Raw genomic sequence first — 21957 nt, forward strand, 5'->3', positions numbered from 1 at the left:
GCCTGCTCTGCTGGTGCCAGGTTTGTCAAGCCTTACAGAATGTTAGTAGAAATATCAATAATACATTGAACCTAATGACAAAACTGCAATTTAGAGAGTATAACTCATTTCAAATGATGCAAACGAAATTCATTAGGCTGAATGGGGATTTGGGAGTGTTCTGTAAAGCTTGTGCTACCTCAGAATTGTTGCTACAAGCATGGAGCATGGATAGGTCAACTGCTCTGTTACACTCTGATACTCTTGTTTGATGACACTAATGAACTGCAAGCACTCCTACTTTTTTACAAAGTACAATAAAGTGTAGGATAAAGCAATCTTGAATCCCAATCTTGCAAGTATGATTAGGTATACTTTTCCAAATGGGCAATGTCATAGAGGAAAGAAACAATCTTGTTCGATTTTAATGGAATACAAATGGGAAAAGGTTTCATTTAGAGATAAAAAAAAATCGTCCAGCTATGTATTGTATTGGCCGATATTCAGGCCAAATATGAGTTTAACTTAGTCAATCCTAAGAGCCGAACAGTTTTAAAGATTACAGAAGCTCTGTGCAAAGCTTCTTGGTTACAGGATGCTGCAGTTCCTTATTCAACCACTAGATGAAACTATGAAGCTGGCGCACATCTGCCGCATCCCATTACAGGTGGCATTGTACTCTATTGTTTGTTTGTTTGTTTTACTCTGTGTCTTAAACATATTTGTAGAATGTGTAAAAACAACATGCCTTATAAAGTCTTTTAACACCACTACAGCCTAGTACAGTGAGTATCAGAACACAGCAGAGCTAACAAACACCACTAAGGTCTCTATGTTTTGTTGATCTCTGGTCCTATTACTGATTCCTGTAATGCTTTGTGGCAATGGCTGTAAAAAGCACGATATAAATATATTTCATTTGATTTGATTTTATGCTTTAGTTAAAGCCAGAGATAATTGTGGCTTTTAAGTTACAGTTAATGTAAGCGTTCTATATAATACACAGACAGAAGATTATCTGAACATCTGAATTTTTCTTCATGTGTCCATTCAAACTGCTGCTCACGCTCAACATGCCAGTCACCCTGTGATCAGCAGTTACAGACTTATCAATGACCTAAATCCATCCTCTGATTATCTAATGTGGCCTCAATCATAGTGTTAATGTCACACAAAGTGTTCCAGGGACAGTTATTGCTAGTTATGCTAGTTATTTTTTTATATATTGAACCAAGCCTTCTTAACAACAGGGTTATACCAATGATACTGGTGACTCAAATTTTATTTCACATCCCCTTATTTTAGCCCTTAAAAATTAATTAAACATGCTGTTTTTGCTCCTGAGAACTGACAATCCAAATAAACTAGGCCCAGTCCTTCCAGTGCTTTCAGTTGGAAGCCAGTGAGGCCAATTGTGTTGGTTGCTGCTTGGTTTCTCGCTTCAACAGACAGCAGACTTTATATTGGAAGTGAACCGCCCATCTGCTACTTATGGGGCAATGGTGTTATCCACATTGCTATCTATTAAGTGTAAAATATACAGACATCCTGTGACACCTGAGACATCCTGCATATATCTTGTGCACCCATAGACACTGATGTTGCAGAACAATTCAAGCTGAGGTCTTTATAACTCTCACCCTTGAGAACTTCTGCTATAGTTTATAGTGCCTATAAACACTATAAGGTTGTACTGTATTATGTCTATTGACATGATTTTGACTGCTGTAGAAATGGGTGACAAACAACAGCACAAGACAGTAGACTTAAACTCGAGAAAAAGATAAGTAGAAAACTGAAGTAAACTAGAATGTGTGGGCATCGTGCAAGGTTCGCAAAGACGCCCCCGTGTGATTGAATGAGCCGCTGTATGTGTGTGCGTGTGTGTGTTTTGCGTCTCTGTGTGCGCATTCAGAGGCGGCTGGAATACGTGGGACAGACATAGAAATCAATGAGCATTTCCCACAGTGAGAAAGAAAGAGTGAGTGACCTTCAGCTCCCACACTATCCAGAGGAGAGGAGAGGAGAAGAGAGGAAAGGAAAATGGAATGTGTGGTAAAGTAATCCTGCTTAGGAAAATGAGGAGAGTCGTCATTCCATCACTTCTGACAATCCAGCTAAAAACAGCAGCTGCAGCACGGCACTGACACGCTGCTGCACATCCACAAGGCCTTTCAATGCATATCCTTGTGTGGGAGGCGGATCTTTCAGCACTAACTCAACCAAACCATTACATAACTCAAACTCTACCCAGAACAACAGAGAGAGAGAGAGAGAGAGAGAGAGAGAGAGAGAGAGAGAGAGAGAGAGAGAGAGAGAGCTGTGTATACTCCTGACTGAGTGAGGGGGGTTGGGTGGGCATGAATACTTTCAACAAGGCTTAAAATAGAAGGAAGACACACATAGCACCTCCAACAGCGAAACATACTGATAACAGCTTTAGACAAAAACTGTGAATCCCTGAGATGGCTGTAATGACAATCAGCACAGTCAAACAACCCCTGGAGAAGAGATTCTTTTCTCTTCCTGTCTCTCTTTAGTCGCTTGCTTTGTCTCTCTGCCTATTTTTTTCTGCCTACAAATGTGTTCTGTTCAAATCTACTGTTACTCCATTTAAACAAAAAGCTTTACAAAATGCTGAAAGAAATCCCATTCAACTTAATGAGAAGCTCAGAGAAGTTCAGTTCAAAGTAACTTCAACTATGTTGCAGTGGCTAGCGGGAGTAGAGAGCTACGAGCTGTTAACTTTTCAACAGTCTGTTCTGAATAGGTCACAAATTACCTTGTATTTACTGTGTAGCCCTTCCCCTTCACAGCCTAAAGCAGTTTAGCCCCTCCAATTCATTGTTACAAAAAAACGTTATAAACACTTATTCAGTGGGACTGAATTTTTGACTGAGGCACAATACAAGGCAACCACTCTGAACCAAGGTAATCTACATTTAGCAGTCTTAACTAATTAATGGATCTAGGGTTCAGTCTGTTATCAGATCTAAAGCAGAAATTATTATGCATTATTTGGTAACAGCAGATTCTGTAGAGTCCCACAGGGCTCAGTTTAAGGGTTCACGAAACTGATGCTAATTGTGGCAGTAATGTAGTCATCATGGCGAAGAACTGAAGATCCTCTGAACTTTCATAAGGTTAAAGGCACAGAAATAAATCAGACTGTTTCATTGTATGAGCAAAAGAGTGATTGACAAATGAACAAAAACTGCACTCCACAGTATATTCTACTTCTCTCCTCTGAACGGCCTGTACAAACCAGACACTCGTTCCTGTAGGACATCCCTGCACAGGCTAAATGTAATACTGTCAAGACATTGCCAACACAATTAAATAAAGAGAAGTCGATAACAGGATTCTGATTAAACAGATAGAAATGTTTATACATTTGACACATCAACAACCTATTTCCTTTTATTTATTTATTTATTTATTTATAAGATTTATTCATTAATTAATGACATTAGTCCATGTTTAACACCACCGTGCAATCTCCTTCCAAAGTTCTGCATCTCAGAAAGGCAACGCAAGGCTGGACAGTTGCTAAGCAGGCCACCTGTGCAATTTCCAAAGTCATCTCTTTTCTTCCAGTTTTCCATATTTTTTCTCCATGGACATCCCATACAAAATACAACATACCGTAAGTTTATACACAGAGTAAAATACATAGTACGTAAGATGAGGTTTTACAGTCTATAATCACTGACCCTTTAGGTGATGATCAAATTTGTTTCTCAGTGCTGTTGCATCCAGATCAAGAGTATTACATATCAAATATGTACAGATCCTGTGAATGTGGGTGTGTGTGCTACCGAAAGACTGGTAGTATTCCTTAGTAGACCGATATAGTGCTCAGCTAATGCTCTCCCTCATTTCTCAGAAGGAGAATCACTCTCACATTCCCTCGCTGTTGAACCTGCAGATCCTGGCCGCCGCTTTCCAAGTCTGGAAACCCAGGCTCATTATGATAATGAGATTTTTGTCTGGGTTCTGTTGGAGGCCAGAGCATAAGCAGGAGAGAGCAGCCACAGAATATACAGTTCAGGCACGGATGAAGAATAAAGAAAGGGCTGAATTAAAGGCCTGAATGTTGAGCAAAACACAAGCAAGACATACTGAAATCTGGGCAACTTTACTCAATTTTACTAGAGGGACAATATCTATTTATTATACAGTAGAGATTTTGTACAGTACAGATTTATGTAGTGAACCAACCTGTTCTGATCAACTCTGGACATACACCTTCTGTATATGTAGTGCTGATTTGGTCAGGGGAAGGGGCACTGGTTAGTTATTTTGGGGCCCTCTAGATACATATTTTAAAATCTTTCATTCATGTTTTCTGCCTGATAAGCAACAGTCTTAGTATAGATGGCAATGTTAACTAAAACATGATCAAATACTGCACTTCCAGTGCTTTGCTAATTCCTAATCATCTTCATTAATCTCATCTCTATTATCAGGAAGTGGTGCAGTCATAAGAATTAATACTATTGCTATTACTGACATTTACGGGTGTCTACATTAAACAGTGATGGGCAGAAAACAACACAGCAGAATTTAATCTCCAAATTGTAGCTTATCGCTTAATTCCTCTATTTTCATTGGTCTGTTTACACACAGCAGTGTCCTCACATAACAAGGAACAGTTTATTACCAGGACTAGGGATGGGGCTGCATTGACATTTTGGAAAGTAATCATCATTACAAAAGTAAAAAATAACAGCTCTTTAAAAAAAATGTACATATGCACCAACTGGCGACAGGCAAAGTTAAAAACATTCTCTTCATCTACAGTGGCATCTGTCAAGGTGTGGGATATATTAGGCAGCAAATGAACATTGTATGTGTGCTTGCAGGTGATGTGTTAGAAGCAGTAAAGATGGGCAAGCATAAGGATCCGAGCCACTTTGACAACTGCAATGGCTAGACCACTGGGTCAGAACATCCCCGAAATGTTAAGCAGGTCTTTGGAGTTTTTCTGGTATGCAGCACCTACCAAAAGTGCTCCAATAAAAGGACAACCTGTGAACTGGCAACAGGGTCATGGGCACCTAAAGGTGAAGGTCCCACCTCACAACTTGCAGGACTTACAGGATCTGCTGCCAACGTCTTAGTGCCAGATACCACGAGACAACTTCAGGAGTCCATGTCTCAAATGCTCAGATCTGTTGTGGTGGCAATCAATATTAGAAAGTTGGTGCTAATGTTATGGCTGGTCAGTGTATATACCCTTTTAAGCTGCCACCCTGCAGAGCCCCCCTCGATGCTTTATTGCATAATAAATACTTTGCACAGACACCATTGGCTTTGATTAAGTCTGGATATGCCTCTATGAACTGTATTCACTGTTGTACAGTACCCCTCCTCCATTCAAACAAAAGCTGTTACAGCACGTATGACTCTGTCTACAGAGTCACACTGTCTGCACTCTGTTTACACTGGCTCTGTGTTGTCATGCATTCAAAACAGATCCGTTAGAGAAGAAAGCAATCTGCTAAACACTGCTGCGAATCAATGAATCTTGGAAAGTGGGCGCTGTTCTTAAACACAGACAACATACCTTGTACCCAGATTCATAGACTCATAGATCTTATCAGGTACTTCTTGGACATTGTATCAAGTAGCCCTACCATAAAGGTGCACCTTAAAATTTGCAATGACTCATCTGCTGCTGTTACCAAATCATACTTGGTCAGTGGTGGTCCTGTGGTGCTTCCTTTGCATTCACAAATGTGGACCTACACAGCAGGGGTACCTGTCAAGATACCCAGTGAGTGTGGATGCAACTAAGATGTACATTGGAAAATAGAGAAATCGAGAGTAAAGAATAAACAGAGAGAGAACATGATCTCACACTGCAGCCCTGCAACATCACTTAAAATGCTTCTGTTCTTTCCATCTGTAGATTCCTCGCTCTCCTCTGGGTCCCCTCTACCTCCCTCTCTCTCTCTCTAGATAAATATCATTCCCTCCTCCAGTGGGTTGCCTGTACGGGGGCAGAGCAGAGCTTTCCAGAGCTGCACAAAGTCATTACAGTTTGTCTTATCAGAGTCTTTTTTACTGCATTAGTTGGGAACAGGATAGCTCCCTGTTTGCCACAAAGAGTTGTTTATCGTCTTGCACTGTTTGCAGAAGCTCTTGAGTTGATTGGGTCTCTGTATGTGTATGCGTGCACACACGTGTGTGTGTGTGTGTGTGTGTGTGTGTAAAGCTGACTTGGCTCTGTCAAATGCCTTCCTCGACATGTCAGAAGAAACCACATGAACGATGATTCATCCACTTTAAACTGACTGAATTGGGCTTCGCCAATAAAAAAGCCTTCTAAACGAAATGTGAATGGACCAGAAGAAAAACATGCACAGAGAAGAAAGCCAGAGATAGAGGAGACTACGCAGACGTCAGGGTCAGATGAAACTCTGAGACAGAACTAACAGAATATAGGAAGTCTGAACACTTCAGTCTCAGTGAAAAACCCACTGTGGCCGACAGAAAATCTTTAGTTTCTACAACACTCGTCAAAATAGAATTCTTGCTTGCACCGGTGAAACCACATCCCCTCAGTAAAGCTGAAAGTTCGGCTATACTTGACATCTAGACTGAACAACCTAGAAATGGCCATGCTGTTAAAAAATACATAGTATTTTGCTATAAACGCAGCCCTTCATAGACACTGTCTGTGTATAGTGATAGGCCAACAAAGAAGCCATTGCTGTTTTAAGCAGTATAATTACTTGAAGTGCTTCCAGTGATACTGAATGCTCACTTATGTCTGGAGGGATGAAAGACATAGGAAATATTGTTACAGAGCTGCACAATATACTAAGAATGCACAGATTTATGAGAAAAATATACATAGTGACTTACCATATAGAAGCACTTTGTAATTCTATAATTACAGACTATAATTATTTTTCTAAAAAATTAATTTATTTTCCTGCATACTTTGCTAATCTCCTTTTACCCTGTTATTTAGTGGTCAGGACCCCAGAGGACCTCTGACATGGTGGTGGTGTGTTCGTGTGTGTTGTGCTGGCCAGACACAGCAGTGCTGCTGGAGTTTGTAAACACCTCAGCTGCACTGCTGGACTAAGAATAGATCACCAAGCAGACATTCTACAGTTCTGGAGAACAATAAATATCCTCCTTATCCTCTTTGTGCTACCAAAACAGCTTTAACCCATCCAGACATGGTCTTCAAAAGACATAAATCCAGCCTTGACATTATTTCAGCAATTTGCACTACAATAGCTCCGCTTTTCACTGTGGGATCAGACCAGATGGGATAGCCTTTGCTCCTCACATACATCAATGGCTCTTGAGTGCCCATGATTCTGTCACTGGTTCAGCTTACTTGGAACACTCTGAAATTAAAAAATGCAGCAATACACAAATAAGCCCTTTAACCATTCAACATTTTCCGTTGTTTTGTGCTATGATTGTCCTGAACAATCAGTTCAATCTGAATCATGTATCAAGAGACCAATGTACAAATCAGTCTAAATATTTCACATCAGTCTTTAATCATGTTCCATCATTGGTTCACCAATTAATTTTGAATATATGTATATTACTTTTGAGTGCCCATAATTTTGTCACTGGTTCAGCTTACTTGGAACACTGCATACTGGGAATGCTCAACAAGACCTGACCAAGTACTTTAGATTCTTATACCTTCCAATTTGTCCTGCTAACAACCCTTCACCTTCAGGAACTGTTCACATGCTGCCCAATATGAATATCCCACCACTTGACAGCTGCCAATGAAACAAGATCGTCAATGTTATTCACTTTACTTAAGTGGTTTTAATGTCATGGTTGATCTGTGTACTTTACAAAAGGAGAAATTCTTATTTTTTTATGGAAGTCAGTGTAAAAAGATTTAATTACAAGTCATTCTGGAGCATTTCTTTTGGTCCTTTTATCATGAAATGTGGACTCAATGTAAGGGACAACAGCCAGATTGACATTATGTCAAAAAGTGAAAAATGGAAATACAAGGTTTGTTTGCATGACAGCTACGATATATTGGGCAAATCAAATGTCTCTTTCCAGTGTTAAATCAACACTCACATAGTTCAGTTTACACTCAGTGTGTTGATTTAACAATGGCAAATTTGCTGTATGGTGCAGATATTTATAATCTACTGCTGCCAATATGATTCAATTGTCAATGTGCATTTGTACAATTTTAAGTGTAATATTAGCCTTTGCGATTAACTGAAATTAAAGAATGCAGCAATACACAAATAAGCCCTTTAACCAATCAACGTTTTCTGTTGTTTTGTGCTATGATTATCCTGCACAGTCATCAGTTCAATCTGAATCATGTATCAAGGGCCCAATGTACTAATCAGTCTAAATAATTCATCAGTCTTTAATCGTGTTCCATCATTGGTTCACCAATTCATTTTGAATATATGTATATTACAACTATACTACACTAGTATTCTGCAGAACCTTAGCTGCTACAGTAATAATGTAGCACTAGTGGCAAAATAGCATGAAGGTTTATCACAAACTAGCTCTGCTGATTTCACAGCACAGATAATATTCCAAATGCAATTTGCACATTATGCAATGTCAAATCCACCTCTTCTGTTTGTTTCCAAGGCAATGATCATAGCTTTCTTTCAGAGAGAAGTAAGCATGCTTGAGGCTGCCTGTACGCCTCTGCATCTGAACTCCTACCCTCCCTCTCTCTCTCTCTCTCCATGTCCAGGCAGGCACATTCTGAATCAGTTCTGCAGCTGGCCGGCTGAGCAGATGCGCACGACGGTATCTCGTGGTTCGGTTCCACACAGCTAGGAGGTACGGGAACCTAGCAGAAGACAGTTCTGCAGGTTATGGATGAGCTCATCACTGTGCACATCTCACTCGGGTGAATCCATCCGTTCCTCCACACAGCCACTCCACCAAACAGCCAAGAGCAGGGCTCACGGGTGAAAGCGCTGCAACACCATCTACTTAACACACCCTGAAAGCTGAGGCCACCGAACCTATCGTACATCCACTATCTCCGACAACATGGCTGAGGTTTTACAGAGAGAGCGAGAGAGACAGAGAGCCGCGCTGCAGTACAAGCGTTGTTAAAAAAAAAAAAAACACAACATTAGTAATTCCTTTCAGCTTCAGCAGCGGCACATTTGGAATGTGCAGCGCAGACCTAGGATACGGTATGTTGGCATCAGTGGGAATTCTTAATACACAGCTAACAAAAGTGTGTATTCAGATTTTGAGGTCTCGGGGGGGAGGTAATCATGAGAGAAATGAGAACGGCAGATAGAGAGAGCGCGAAGGAGAGAGAGACACTCCGGTAATAGCCAGCAGGTATTAAGCACTCTCGCTCTGAATGAATGAGCTTGTATCCCATCCATCACACTGTACACTTGAATGAAACACACGCTGTTGGAAAAAGTCAGCCACAGCTCCTCATCTAATCACATCTACACACATGAACACACACCTACAGTGCTGGGTATGGAGGAACAGCTGAAAGAGCACCCTGGGATCAACTAAAACATCCAGCAAGAGTGAAATCAAGAAGAAAAAAAGCTGAAGGTTCTTCATAACATGCTGCTTACAAGAGCTCTCCGCTTAGGAGACCAAACTAGCATCTGATGATCGCCAGAAGAACCGCTGAAGTTTCTCACAAGTTCTTCAAGTCAGAGCTCTGCTGATGTGAGTCAACGGCAGAGAATGTAGCTGAATGCGGAATACACCAGCAGATATGAGCTCACGTTCATACACACCCATACAGAAGCACAGTACAATATAAGGGGAGAGTACCAGGCAGAAAACGGCTTCACATGCAGAACAAACAGAGCAAACACACCCTGCTAGATCACAAAGAGCTTCTTCCCTCACTCTCACTCTGCATCACTCGCTGCCTCACTCAGTTCCTCACTCACTCACTCACTCTCATTCCTGCTGCTTCTTGCTCTCTCCCTCTCTCATGTCGTTCCTTACCTTAGTTGTGACGATACACAGGCAATCCATTATGAGCTGAAAAGCTCAGTCGAGATTTCCATTCATCGCCAATAACTGAGCCAGAATGGAGGGAGGTGAAAAGGAGAGTAAAAAAAATAAAATAAATAAAAAGCAGAAAGGATAGGAGAGCGAGGCTAAGGCACAGAGAGAAGCTAGCGTAAATGGAGCCCAGCAGGCTGCCAGAGACTGGAGCGCTCCTCCACACAGCTACGTGCAACAGCAGCAGCGGAAGCATGCATGATTCTAGCAGGAGCGCGCACCACAGCTCAGGCTGACCACGGCCGTGCAGGACGGCCGCCTTTCAGACACAGAACTGGAGAGAGAGAGTGGGAGAGATTGGGGGAGAGAGAGAGAGAGAGAGAGAGAGAGAGAGAGAGAGAGGGAGAGAAAGAGAGAGAGGAAGAGGATGCTGCTGCTGCTGCTGCTCAAAGCGCACAGCATCCCGCCTCCTCCAGAGCAGCCGACTGCACGTAGAGAAGCTGCTCTCTCACAAGCCTGCTCTCGCCTCTCACAACAACAGCAGCAGCAGCAGCAGCATCCCATGTGCTCTGCCCCTGGAGATTTGCATCTGTGTGTGTGTGTATGCATGTTTGTGAGTGTTAAAGGGCCCATATCTTGGGAAAATACTGCATTGTTCTGAAATAAAGGGCACTAACTAAAGTGGTATTTGTCCCACCTTTCTGCAGTAACAGCTTTTACTATTTTGAGAAGGCTTTAAGTCACAAATGTTGGGTTGTAGTGGTACAATTAAATGACATGCTGTTCCTGACAGTTCCCTGGCCCTTCCTGGCTCTAGATGAGGAATTAAGCTCAAACTTAAAGTTACACAGACAAAAGTATTGGGACAATTACACACTACACCTACAGGAGCGTTTATGCCACCCCATTCTACATCCATAGTCGTAAGTAAAATATCTCTGGTAACCTCTAACAAGCAGGTTACTGAGTCAGCAGAGCGTTGGCTACTTTTAGGCACTATGCGCCTCAGCACTCGGCGACCCTGCTCTGTAATTTTACAACACTTCGTTGTTGTCTAAGTTGCTGTGGGTCCTAAACACTTTTCAATTATGCCACTCACAGTTAATCAAGGAATATCTAGGAGGAAAGAAATTTCACCTACTGACTTGTTGCAACGGTGGCATCCTACTACAGCACCACGCTGGAATCAGTGAGCTCTTTAGGACGACCCATTCTTTCACTAATGTATGTAATAGCAGACTGCATGGCAAGGTGCTTGATTTTATACATCTGGACTGAAATGAAACACTTGAGGTCAATGACTAAGAGGTGTGTCTCAATACTTTTGTCCAAATAGTGTATCTGCTTTAAAGGTACAGAAACAAAAACATATTTTTTAATTCTAGAAGAAAAGAAGAGCTGGAAAAGAGCCATGCAAAATCAACTATAGCTCTTTTTTAAAAAAAACACACAATGCTACAAGTGGATTGCAGGGGAAGGGGGTCACAAGAAAAATGTAGGATACGGGCTCTTTAAGATTCTTCGCTTTGTTATACCAGGTTGAAAATCGTTTTAGCTCTGCAGAGAAATCAATGCCTGGGAGTGGATCTCCTACAGAGCCCATTGTGCCGCTAAAACAGATTTCACAGACCGTCTTAACAGGGTATGCTTGCCCTTGAGATTGCTCAAGAAAAAAAAAGATCTGTTTTAGAGATTTTAGGCTGAACTACGCGAGCAGTGGAACAACATACCTGTATCCTGAGCAGAACTGTCAAACTGCTTAGAGTGACGTGGCAAAGGGGAGAAGAAGTCAAATGAGCATGTACTACAACCTCGCATCTGCAATGGTTCTGAATTTACAGACAAAGTTGATTTGATTTTAGTGTGTGTTGAGAGAGAACTCCTCAAGATCGAGGGAGCCCTTTCCACACACACACACACACACACACACACACACACACACATATATACATATACACACATATATATTTTGCAGACCTCTAAGGCTTCAAGCATGAATCATACTGAGGTGGGCTAATTCTGCATTCCCCCTCACTCTCCTCTCTCTCTCTCTCTCTCTCTTTCTCTCTCTCTCTAGGTTAGCTCATTCTCAGTCAAAAAGAGCACTCTGCTGCACTCTGGAGCTAAATTAAGAGCCCAAAAATCCCCCATGAAAAAAAGCCTCTAATCTGATCATTGCAACACAGAGAACTAGAGACTGAAAGAGGCAATGTTGTATGCTGCTCATTCACCATTGGACAAACTGGCCATCAGGGCCAGGGCATAGGAACCCCCCTCCATCAAATTAAGCAATCTGCTTGAGGTATCCTTATGAGATCATGAGCTAATGACAGTAAAGGTTTCCCAATGATTTCAGACTGAAGATGCTGGCTGGATAACTGTTTAAACTGCATGTTTTCTGGAAGAGCAGAACAGTTTGGTGACATAGGGCTGCTGTGTTAAAATTCTTGTGCATTGTATGCATTTTGCAACGTTACACCTTCATGGGGTTGGCTGAAGTGGATCTATTCTAAATTTCCACTGGTTGTAAACATATTTGTATTTTTGTACATCACTGGCATCAAATGTGTACATATGGGCATGCAAAAATATTGGTTATCCCCACTGGCCCAGGATTCCTATATCGCTCCATGCCGCTACACATAGTAGACGGGCAGGGGTTAATTAAACTAAGCAAAAAGATCTTGAGATTGGTTTGGTCAAATATTGTCATATAAAAGGACAAGACAAGTTGCTGTCACACAAAAATTATCTTCAAAATAGTAACTTTAAAGGAGAAGGGAAAAACCTTCTTCACATTCAATGGATGTCAATGTAATATTTATGTATTTATTTGTCAATGTAGTAAGTACTTTTGGAACATTTCTATTGGTCTATTCATCATGAAAGTATGACAAATAAAAGAAAAGGGTAAGAGATACAATTAAATAATATATTACGATAGTAATCTGAACACATACAGCCCAGCTGAGCGTCCCGAGGAGCCCTTGTATACACCTTCAGATACATGTCCTAGGCAGACCATGTCCTAGGCTTTTCCCAGCTTCCTACCTGCTGTCTAGACGCAATGTGTTCGACCAGTCCCACCTCCAGCTCATCCCGAAACAGAACTTTTATCACCGCTTTCATTCCTGCACTCAGCCACAGGGAGCTAGCCGTGCGATGGCCACTCCACACAAACGCGCACAGCACACACACACACACACACACACACACACACACACACACACACACACACACACACACACACACGCTAAGCCGTTCAGCAGATGGATTGGGAAGCCGCTTTAAGTGATCACATTATGGAGAATGTTTTAACTTCCTTCAGACCACAGACTCCCACAGAACAGTGAGACAGCATGCTACATGTTTCACACAATTTTCGAAAGGCATAGTTCAAGGAGGTTAAATATGCACATGCCTAAATGGTCACTCACTGGCATCGCATGTCGCATTTCACTTTGATGAAAATACTAAAACAGTAAATAAAAACAGTAGTACTGAACATCCTGAAGCCTGAATTTCATTTATGGGCTATAAGCATCCATTACTTGATAGTTACATAAGCCGAAAGTGCAAAACTAAAGACGCAAATATGTTCAGACTCATACAGCATCTTGACTGATCGACTGCATTCCGAGTAAGAGGAACTAATCTGTTCGCCAAAGTCCTATAACTCTCATTGGTTTCAGACACTGTACACTGAAACTCTGAAATGAAACCAACCCCACAGCAAAACAGATACTTCAACATCCTGTTAGTTAAACCCAGAGTAGGCTGAATTACTGTTTTTCTGTTTCTGCATGCAGTTTGCCAGCGACAGGCAGCTTAGCTTACCATAATTAGAGGAAGTCTACAAGCATCGCTAGCCAGCAAACACAGCACTGCTTATGCCCTCTTCAAAATGTAAGCAGAGGGAGAAATGCAAATACCACAACTCACTATGGGTTAAACAAGGGCAAAAAAATAACCCCTTAAACAGCCTACAGCCCACCAGCAGTGGAACTTTTATTACCAAAGAATAACCCCACCAGTATATAGAAGTCCCTGTAGTTACTAAATAATGCCTTAGTGAGTAATTAGCCTTGCTGCATTAATGGTTTCATGCCACAAAAGCAAAAATAATGTCATCTGTTTTCTAATATGATCAACAATTCTGTAGAATGCTTTATGTTGTATTGTAAAAGTTGAGGTATCCAGATTCCATGTTTTGTTGCTTTTTCTAAGTGAAAATAAGTTATCAAGTCCAACATTTTAAAGTATTTAATACACCCTTACTTGTTTATTTATTATAACTTATTGAATGTACAAAGAATATGCACTATTTTATATACTATTTTTGTCCAATAGGTTACTGTCAGCAAATACATTTGCAGAATTACCACATTTAAGTACAGGGCTTATTTACTTAGGTTCCATTAAGGAAGCAATAATAATAATAATAATAACAATAATAATACAAATAATTAAATATTTCATCTGAATAGGAGTGTCCAAACTTCTGCATACAATTTAATTCTGTATTGGTTTTGATGTCAAACTTTAACAGAAATGTAGCACAAATGGAATGCATGTTCTGCACAGCAAAACTACACCTAAAAACTAAAAAATACACCTACAAATCTAAAACAAATAATAATTAATTAATACAAGTAATTATTCATTCATATCAATTATGAATTAACAACTGAAGTAATATTATTTTAAATCTATTTAAAATCTAATAACTAATATCATCTATTCTCAGATACAGGTGTAAAGTTTAAAGTTTTGATTAGTAGTAAGAAACAACCCATTTCAAATTACAAATTAATTCATACGTTTGTTATGTCAGTCATTAATTATGACTTTAGGGCTTCAAAACTAGTCCTCACTTGCATGATGCATGCTGTTCTACTGGAAGCTTGTTTTAGGCCCTATCAGCACACAGCTGGACACTTCACTAACACATACAGCTGTGAATGAGACACCTGGCACCACATACTCTTGATCTCTTGAGTGTGTGTGTGTGTGTGTCTCTGTGGTTTCCTTTAGGAAGGAAACGCACCTGAACAGGCAGTGCCTGTAGTGAATACTGTAGTTACAGCAGCTGGCACTGCTTCAGGTCCATAGTACAGGGTGTTTGGCTGCAGTTCAGGCACACAGTATTTGGCTTCGTTGTGGAACAGTTAGGGTACAGGGTGATACTCCACCAAAAAGTTCCCAAAACAGGTGGGTGCAGAAAAAAACAGAATGCCCTGTGCTTCCTAAGCCATGTCACTCCACTGCAGCATTCCCTTTACAGCCTTCCTGACTTTACCATATTTAAAATGATGATGTTGGCCTCCCAAGCCGAGAACAGACCTGACAGACCCTACCTAGCTTGAACTCTTCAAGCTTTAGGCACAGCTGGACTAGTCCTAACAAAGCAGTTTAATTTTAGGACCCTCAGGTGTGTCTTTCTAAACTGTGCTCAATCAGCTCAGACTGCAACAGGTGGACTCCAGCTGAGTTCTACACACATCTCAAACAAATGGGATGCACCTGAACACATTCTGGTGTGTCACAGCAAAGGGTCTGACTTTCATAAAAACAAGATTTCAGTTTTTAATTTCTGATTAATTTTCAGAACTCTCTGAACACATTTTCACTTTGTCACTACAGATATGAATAAAAACAGTAATTATACCTATTCAAAATCAAACCTATCACACAATGAAGTTTCTAAGAAATAAAGGAGTCTGAAGACTTGGCAATGTCCAGTGTGTAAACACCCTAAGTCTATGCATGTTTTTAATGAGATAACTTTCAGATAACTTTTATCAGGGTCTCAGGCCTTAATCAGGGCTTGTTAGGGCTAAGTCTTGTTAGGAAATGCCAGGCGATAAAGAAACTAAGCCTTCCCAATACTCCCAATACTTTCCAATATTGATGCTCACAAAGCAGAAAAAGGTAACAGGTTCATAATGAAATTAGCATGAGACATGTTCAATAGGTAGTTAACAGCCTGTGTCTTTGCCCTCTGCATACACCTTATTCCTTACTCCCCAACTTATCTCAAAACTACTGGAGAACAAAACTCTCTATTTTTAGAGAGTAGAGTTCCACTGCTTCACAGCTCAATACTGGGGGGCTTTGTACCCCTTTGTACCCCTAGCCCATGCTTTTCTGCTCCAGATAATCTTCTCTATAAGGACTAGACAAGCTGTGTGTGTATACTGTATTTGTCTCAGCAGTGGGTACAGTATAAAGTAGCTGAACGCCTTCATACGAAGGGGTGTCCACAAACATTTGGACATGTAGCGTACATCCCACTCAGTGCACTGTTCTCATGCTGTTTGGTCCTGATATGAAATGAGACATTAGCCTTCACCGGTTTAATCCTAAAACATAAACAACATATTGATTTGTTTGGCCAATCGTATTATGGCTTTACATTTGAACTAAATTGCACTCTTCTGAATCGAATCGCTGTTCTCATGCATCCATTTTCTGCTTTTTAGCTTCTGTCAACAACATGGGTGGGTAACTCCAGCGTGCCAGATTTAAAATTGATTAAAAGTAATGAAAAACGAGGAGGAGAATCAAGACAGGAGAAGAACTACAGCATTTTAGGATCCCTACAAGGTCCCGAAGTTCTACCTCGGCCCCCAGTCTGACATATATTTGGGAAATTATTTTCCAAACCTGAATGAACCTGACGTGAGCAAGGTTTTCATGTGTTTGCCTATGCATCTATAATATACTGTGTGCACACTGTATGTGTGTGCATGCGTAAATCTACGTAGTGTGTGTAAGGACATGTGCGTCTGTATGTGTCTGTACACGTGCATCTGCGTGTACGCATGCGTCTTAATGCTGATGCCTTCACTGCTCACACTGCAGCAGTGTGTGTGGGCGAGAGGTGGCAATTACTGCAGATCCACACGCCTTCCAGTAAAGAGTAGAACTACAGAGAAGAATCCAGGCACACACACACAGACAGACCCACATATGCACACAAGTTCAGACACAGTGCAATCTTCAATCATTAGCAACACGCTAATAGCACAGACTGCAGCCTCCCAACCAGAGGCATCAGTCACACTGCTGGGCTTTGTGTCAATACGAGCCACTTCTTAGGATCCACACAGTGTATCGGCTCACTAATTACAGTGCATTCTCTATCTCGCTCTCTCTCTCTCCCTCTCCCTCTCTCTCTCTCTCTCACACACAAACACAACATGCAGCATTCTCGTGTCTTCCCTAGGCAAAGTCATCCTGTGTTTTACATCAGCTGTGCTTTATCATATTACGTTATGTCATAATTCCATTATGCCTGTATCCACCAGCATTCACCGCTTTTCAAAACCTCCAAACATACTGTCTTTTTGCAAAAACAACAAAAGGAAATAAGACAAAGTGAGCTTTAGACACAGCACGTGGCCATGCCTGTGGCATGACTGCAATTAAGGAATTCGTTTCATAATCATCAGAGCAAAAACATGTTCCACCCACACCTGCAAGACAGGAGATAAACAACTAGCTGTTAGTGCAGAGGCAGATGTTTAAACGAGACGAAATGCTCCTCTAAATCTACAGCACTTGTTTGTGCCTCTGCACACTCCACGGGCCTGCTGCTGACGACATGCTGCTTAGTGTTCAGTAATTACCAGAGTTCGGTATGAGTATGCGTATTAGAGTGTGTATTAGAGTGTGTGTGAGTGAGCAAAAAGGAAAAGGGAGAGAATAAGGGAAACCAGAAAATAAGAAAGGAGAGAATATGTTTGGAAACACTTTGCCTTCTTTTGAACTTTTCTAAGTAGAGTAAATACCCACAAACAGACGATTTTCAGACGATAAGATATGCATCTCGTTACCTATACACCAATCAGCCATCACAGTGTTATGGGGTGGATATACGTATTAGGCAGCACATAAACTGTCAGTTCTTGAAGGTGATGCGTTAAAAGCAGGATAAATAGGCAGACATAAAGTCAGAGCATCACACAGGTCTTGTCGGGTGTTTCCCGGTATGCAGTGGTACCAGTGACAGGGTCATGAGAAATTGAAGAATTCTTCTGTTAGATTAAAGGGAACAGTTACAAACACCTTAGTGTCAAATACAACTAGACACCTTTAGAGGTCTTCTGGAATCCATGCCTCTAGCCAAGTATGTTTTATGTTATAGCTGATTAGTGTACAATACAGAAACGAAACAGCAAAACAAGTACTGATTCAACACAATTTGATTGACTACTGATCTAATACGATTCAGTTTAGCGCCAATGCTATTCAATTGTGTGGGCTAGGGAGCTCTAGAGGTAACTTCTGACCTTTTTTTCTTTATACTTCTAGCTACAACGATCTGACATTGAAAAAAGTTGAATTAGAACATCATGATCATCAAAGTGGATCTTCCTTAGTATGAAGAGCAGGTTTATAGTGATCTGACACTTCACTTTTCCAAACTATTGTTAAAAGCCCGTATTGAAAATCCTCTGCCCCAGAGGTGGTTTACACAGATTAAAGGTCTGAGTGCGGATGAGTGCTGACATTACAAAAAAGAGGATAAAAGGCTTTGGACAGGGTATTATTGGGTCTCTATTTATGTGGATAGTACACTTTAGCCCCCTCTATACATTATCTACAGTAATCGAATTGTTAACTATCTTGTGAAACTGGGGTTGAGGTTAGAATGTAGACCAGGGGGAGGGTTAGGTTTGGGGTAATGAGTTTAGGGCTTATGAGAATTCGATTTAATAGATATTTAGTTGAATGTTAAAGGTAAGTGAAGTATCATGGCCAAGAGCTGCCAACTCTGACAGAAGAAGTTTGACTAACATGCAAAATGGCCAATCACAGCCTAATATTCTGCTATGGCATGTGATGTATGCAATTGTGGATTTTTTTTTTTGTCCTGCCGTTCACCACTGAAGATTAGAGAAAACACACTTGAACTTGGTTTTCTGTTGAAACAAGACATAGACACGGACACAGACAGTCAGATAGTTCACCAGAATGCAACTGACTATACTGGTACAGGTAAATGCACAATAGAGGCTAAGACTAGGTCTCCCCTATAAAATCTATACAATCCACATCTTCTGTTTCTTCAGTGGCTGCCCATCGGCTCCTATTTTAAGTGTGCTTTGAGTCAACCGTTTTTCTGTTATTTTACCAAGGACAGAGACACCTGTCAAAATGACCTGGTAGTCAACTGTATTCTAAAGATGGAGCAGACAGGAATTAAGCTGAAAATAAGGAACGATGAACCTCTTTCAATTTCACCAAATTTTCAGGACATTTAGCTTAACTGAAATCAAAGTGTGCTGTCACACGGCCAGACCAAACTGTCTGACCGTTAACAGCAAACAATGTCCATCTGCATAGAGTGAAAACGCTCAAGAAGGCCTCTTTTTCCTTTAAAAGCCACAAACAGAAAAAGGAGAACAGGAAGAAAACAGCATCTGGAGAAATATCTCGGATTGCTTTGCAGAGGCTTTTCCACTGTAAACACAGCCGAGGCTGACAATCTGCTGTTTTCCGAGAAGGTGTGAAGCCTTCTACGTACCTATCAGCAATGATGTGTGCATGTGTTGTGCATAACTTAGGGTGGTGATTATGCAGTAGCCTTTACTCCAGTGTTAGCACAGTTGTGCGTGGGTCTGTTTTGTGCTTATTTTGCCCCCCTTCCCCCGGTGAACACCAGCAAGTAACACTCACTTCTGCATTTGTGTTGCTGTCGGCTGCTGACTCCTCCACACTTAGCTCCACATGGCTCTTCTCCATCACCTGTACAAACATACAACATACAGTATGTCTGTGTGAAGAAAATTTAAAAAAATTCTACATAATGTAAAGATTTACCATTAAACTGGAATAAAATCATTACAATAAATTCAGTTGGTTGTTTACATGTAAGTGCTTGGGGCTCACAGGTTATAAGCTGTCTAAGTGCTGGGCCTATCATGGGGGGGATTACCAGTGTCCTAAGAACTGGCAGCTGTCCTATGGTGTTTGATTAGTGAAGGTGGGGGTCCTATATGGAGCCATGACAACACATGGTGCCCTTTGAGAGTTTAAATAGTTCTTTGCCTGGTTAAGGGGTTCTTTACTAAAACCCGTTGTTAATTGGGGTGAATGCGGGGTTGTTTTCTCTATGGCAGTGCTCAAAGAACCTTTTGTAGCGCTCATTTTTTGTAAGAGTGCAGTGTCAGAAACCACATTAGCAAGTCTATTTGAGATTACTTAGCAACTCAGCATGGCTTGAAGCAAGTGTGTGATGATTTAAGCATGCAGTCAGTACAAAGCTATTTCGTTCAACGTGCAAACTTTGGTCTGCACATTTCTCAGCAAACTATTTGCTTAAAGTCTCAAATAGGTACTGTGTTGAAAGGCTGTTACTGGAAACCTTCAATCTACTGGTTGCTGTGACATTACTGAGCACCTCATTGGGCATGCATGATAGTGCATGATGGTAAACACTTGACTCTGCTACATGACCATGAAGACATCTGACAGGCATAACAATTGAGGAAAAAAGCCTGCTGATGGGAACATGGCAGTTATGGGGACGTCTGAGTGTGGCCTGCCTACAGCATCATTTCAATTTAATTCTGCACCAAGAGGCAGAGCACAGCTTTGCAATGCTAAGTAGTTTTACTAAAATGCACCCATGGAGAACTCACATTTCCTCTAAATGAAATGTAGCAGATCAGACATGCTTGGCTTCTTCATAGTCCTGAAAAGGGGCTACTTATCTCACAACAACAGTGGAATGTTTTTGGAGCCACAAAGAGCCACAAAAACATTTTTTTAAAAAAGGTGCTGTCCCCGTGTTCAGAGAACCGCTGGTTCGAATCCCGATCATGCTGCTAACTATTGGCAGCCGAGGCCCTGAGGGAGCACAACTGGCCTTGTTCTCTCCAGTGAGGTGCACTGGTTGCCCAGCGATGTTGCTTTGGCGGCAGTTCGAAAAATGAATATCTACATCTACTGAACAATAAATTTTCACTAAAACCCCTTAGTTCCCCTTATAATCAAGTTATTCTGTGATGTTTACCAACTTGAAAAAGTCGTACATTTTCGAGGCCTCGTCATCCATGGCTCATTACTATCCTCATGATTAATGCACTTGATGGTTTGAATGGTCCCATACACAGTAAATCACAGCTTTCATTCAACAGTGGTTTCTTAGAGCTTCCAAACATTTTTGATCAATCAGTCACATTTTAATGAGGCAAGAGGCCGTAATGATGCCATCAATGAGTGATACAACAAGTAATGTTTCATTTCTTAGCCCGAGCGCTACAAAGTCTCCTGTCAGATCTGCCGCTAGTAGCAGCACAGTCATATTACATTATTTAATCATTCTATGATTACATTCTATCTTACTGAAAATCTAATCAGTGTGTGTTTTTGTTTGGCCCTTTATAAACTGAGCAAGGTCAAAAATATTTGTAATGCATTTAGGAGCATTTCTGCTTTACTCGTCTTCTCAATTGATGTCAAAATTTCCCATTAAAAGATAAATTAATGTTTGTAACATGTAGCTCTGACTTGCCTTTATGTCTGCCCTGTTTTCTATTTTCATTCCTCCCTATGTTTACTTCTGTCATGTGCTCTTTAGTACATTCTTCAGTTTTTCTACCCTTGCCCAGCCATCAACATGTGTTTACAGTCCCAGCCCTTGTAATTCTTGTCAATTATGTCTCATTATGTCTCTGTGTATAAGACCCCGTCCACACATATCCAAATATCTAAAATTAAAATCCTCCCTTTGTTTTTGAAAATATTTCCATCTACACAGAAACGAAAATGAGCTTGAGCATGCTAGCGTGCTATGTGGTGAAAGTACCTCATAAAGAGAGACTTGTACAAATGACAATGTTAAACAGAAAACATACATATGCTTATAAATAATATGCCACGAACTTGATTACATCAGATATTGTATTGAACAGATATTATATCTCTAATATAAAACATTATTTGTCACGCTTCCGGGCTTTCCCACTGCCTCCATCAAGACCCTGAACTACA

At 40.9% G+C, this 21957-nt stretch overlaps 1 protein-coding gene across 21 annotated transcripts in view; it reads right to left on the reverse strand.

Annotated features, from left to right (window-relative positions):
* dlg2 (discs, large homolog 2 (Drosophila)) overlaps positions 1–21957 on the reverse strand; it is a 297266-nt gene that overhangs the window by 239221 nt on the left and 36088 nt on the right. For 20 of the 21 annotated variants that reach the window (XM_072659077.1, XM_072659057.1, XM_072659051.1 and 17 more), the window contains one exon: positions 19639–19707. In XM_072659077.1, coding sequence (XP_072515178.1) covers positions 19639–19707 — 69 coding nt within the window. Of the gene's footprint in view, positions 1–9954; positions 10443–19638; positions 19708–21957 lie in introns of those variants that run through there. The other variant, XM_072659064.1, reaches the window with a different exon arrangement.

This window comes from Salminus brasiliensis, chromosome 16 (genome assembly GCF_030463535.1).
Source record: "Salminus brasiliensis chromosome 16, fSalBra1.hap2, whole genome shotgun sequence".
Classification (NCBI taxonomy): Eukaryota; Metazoa; Chordata; class Actinopteri; order Characiformes; family Bryconidae; genus Salminus; species Salminus brasiliensis.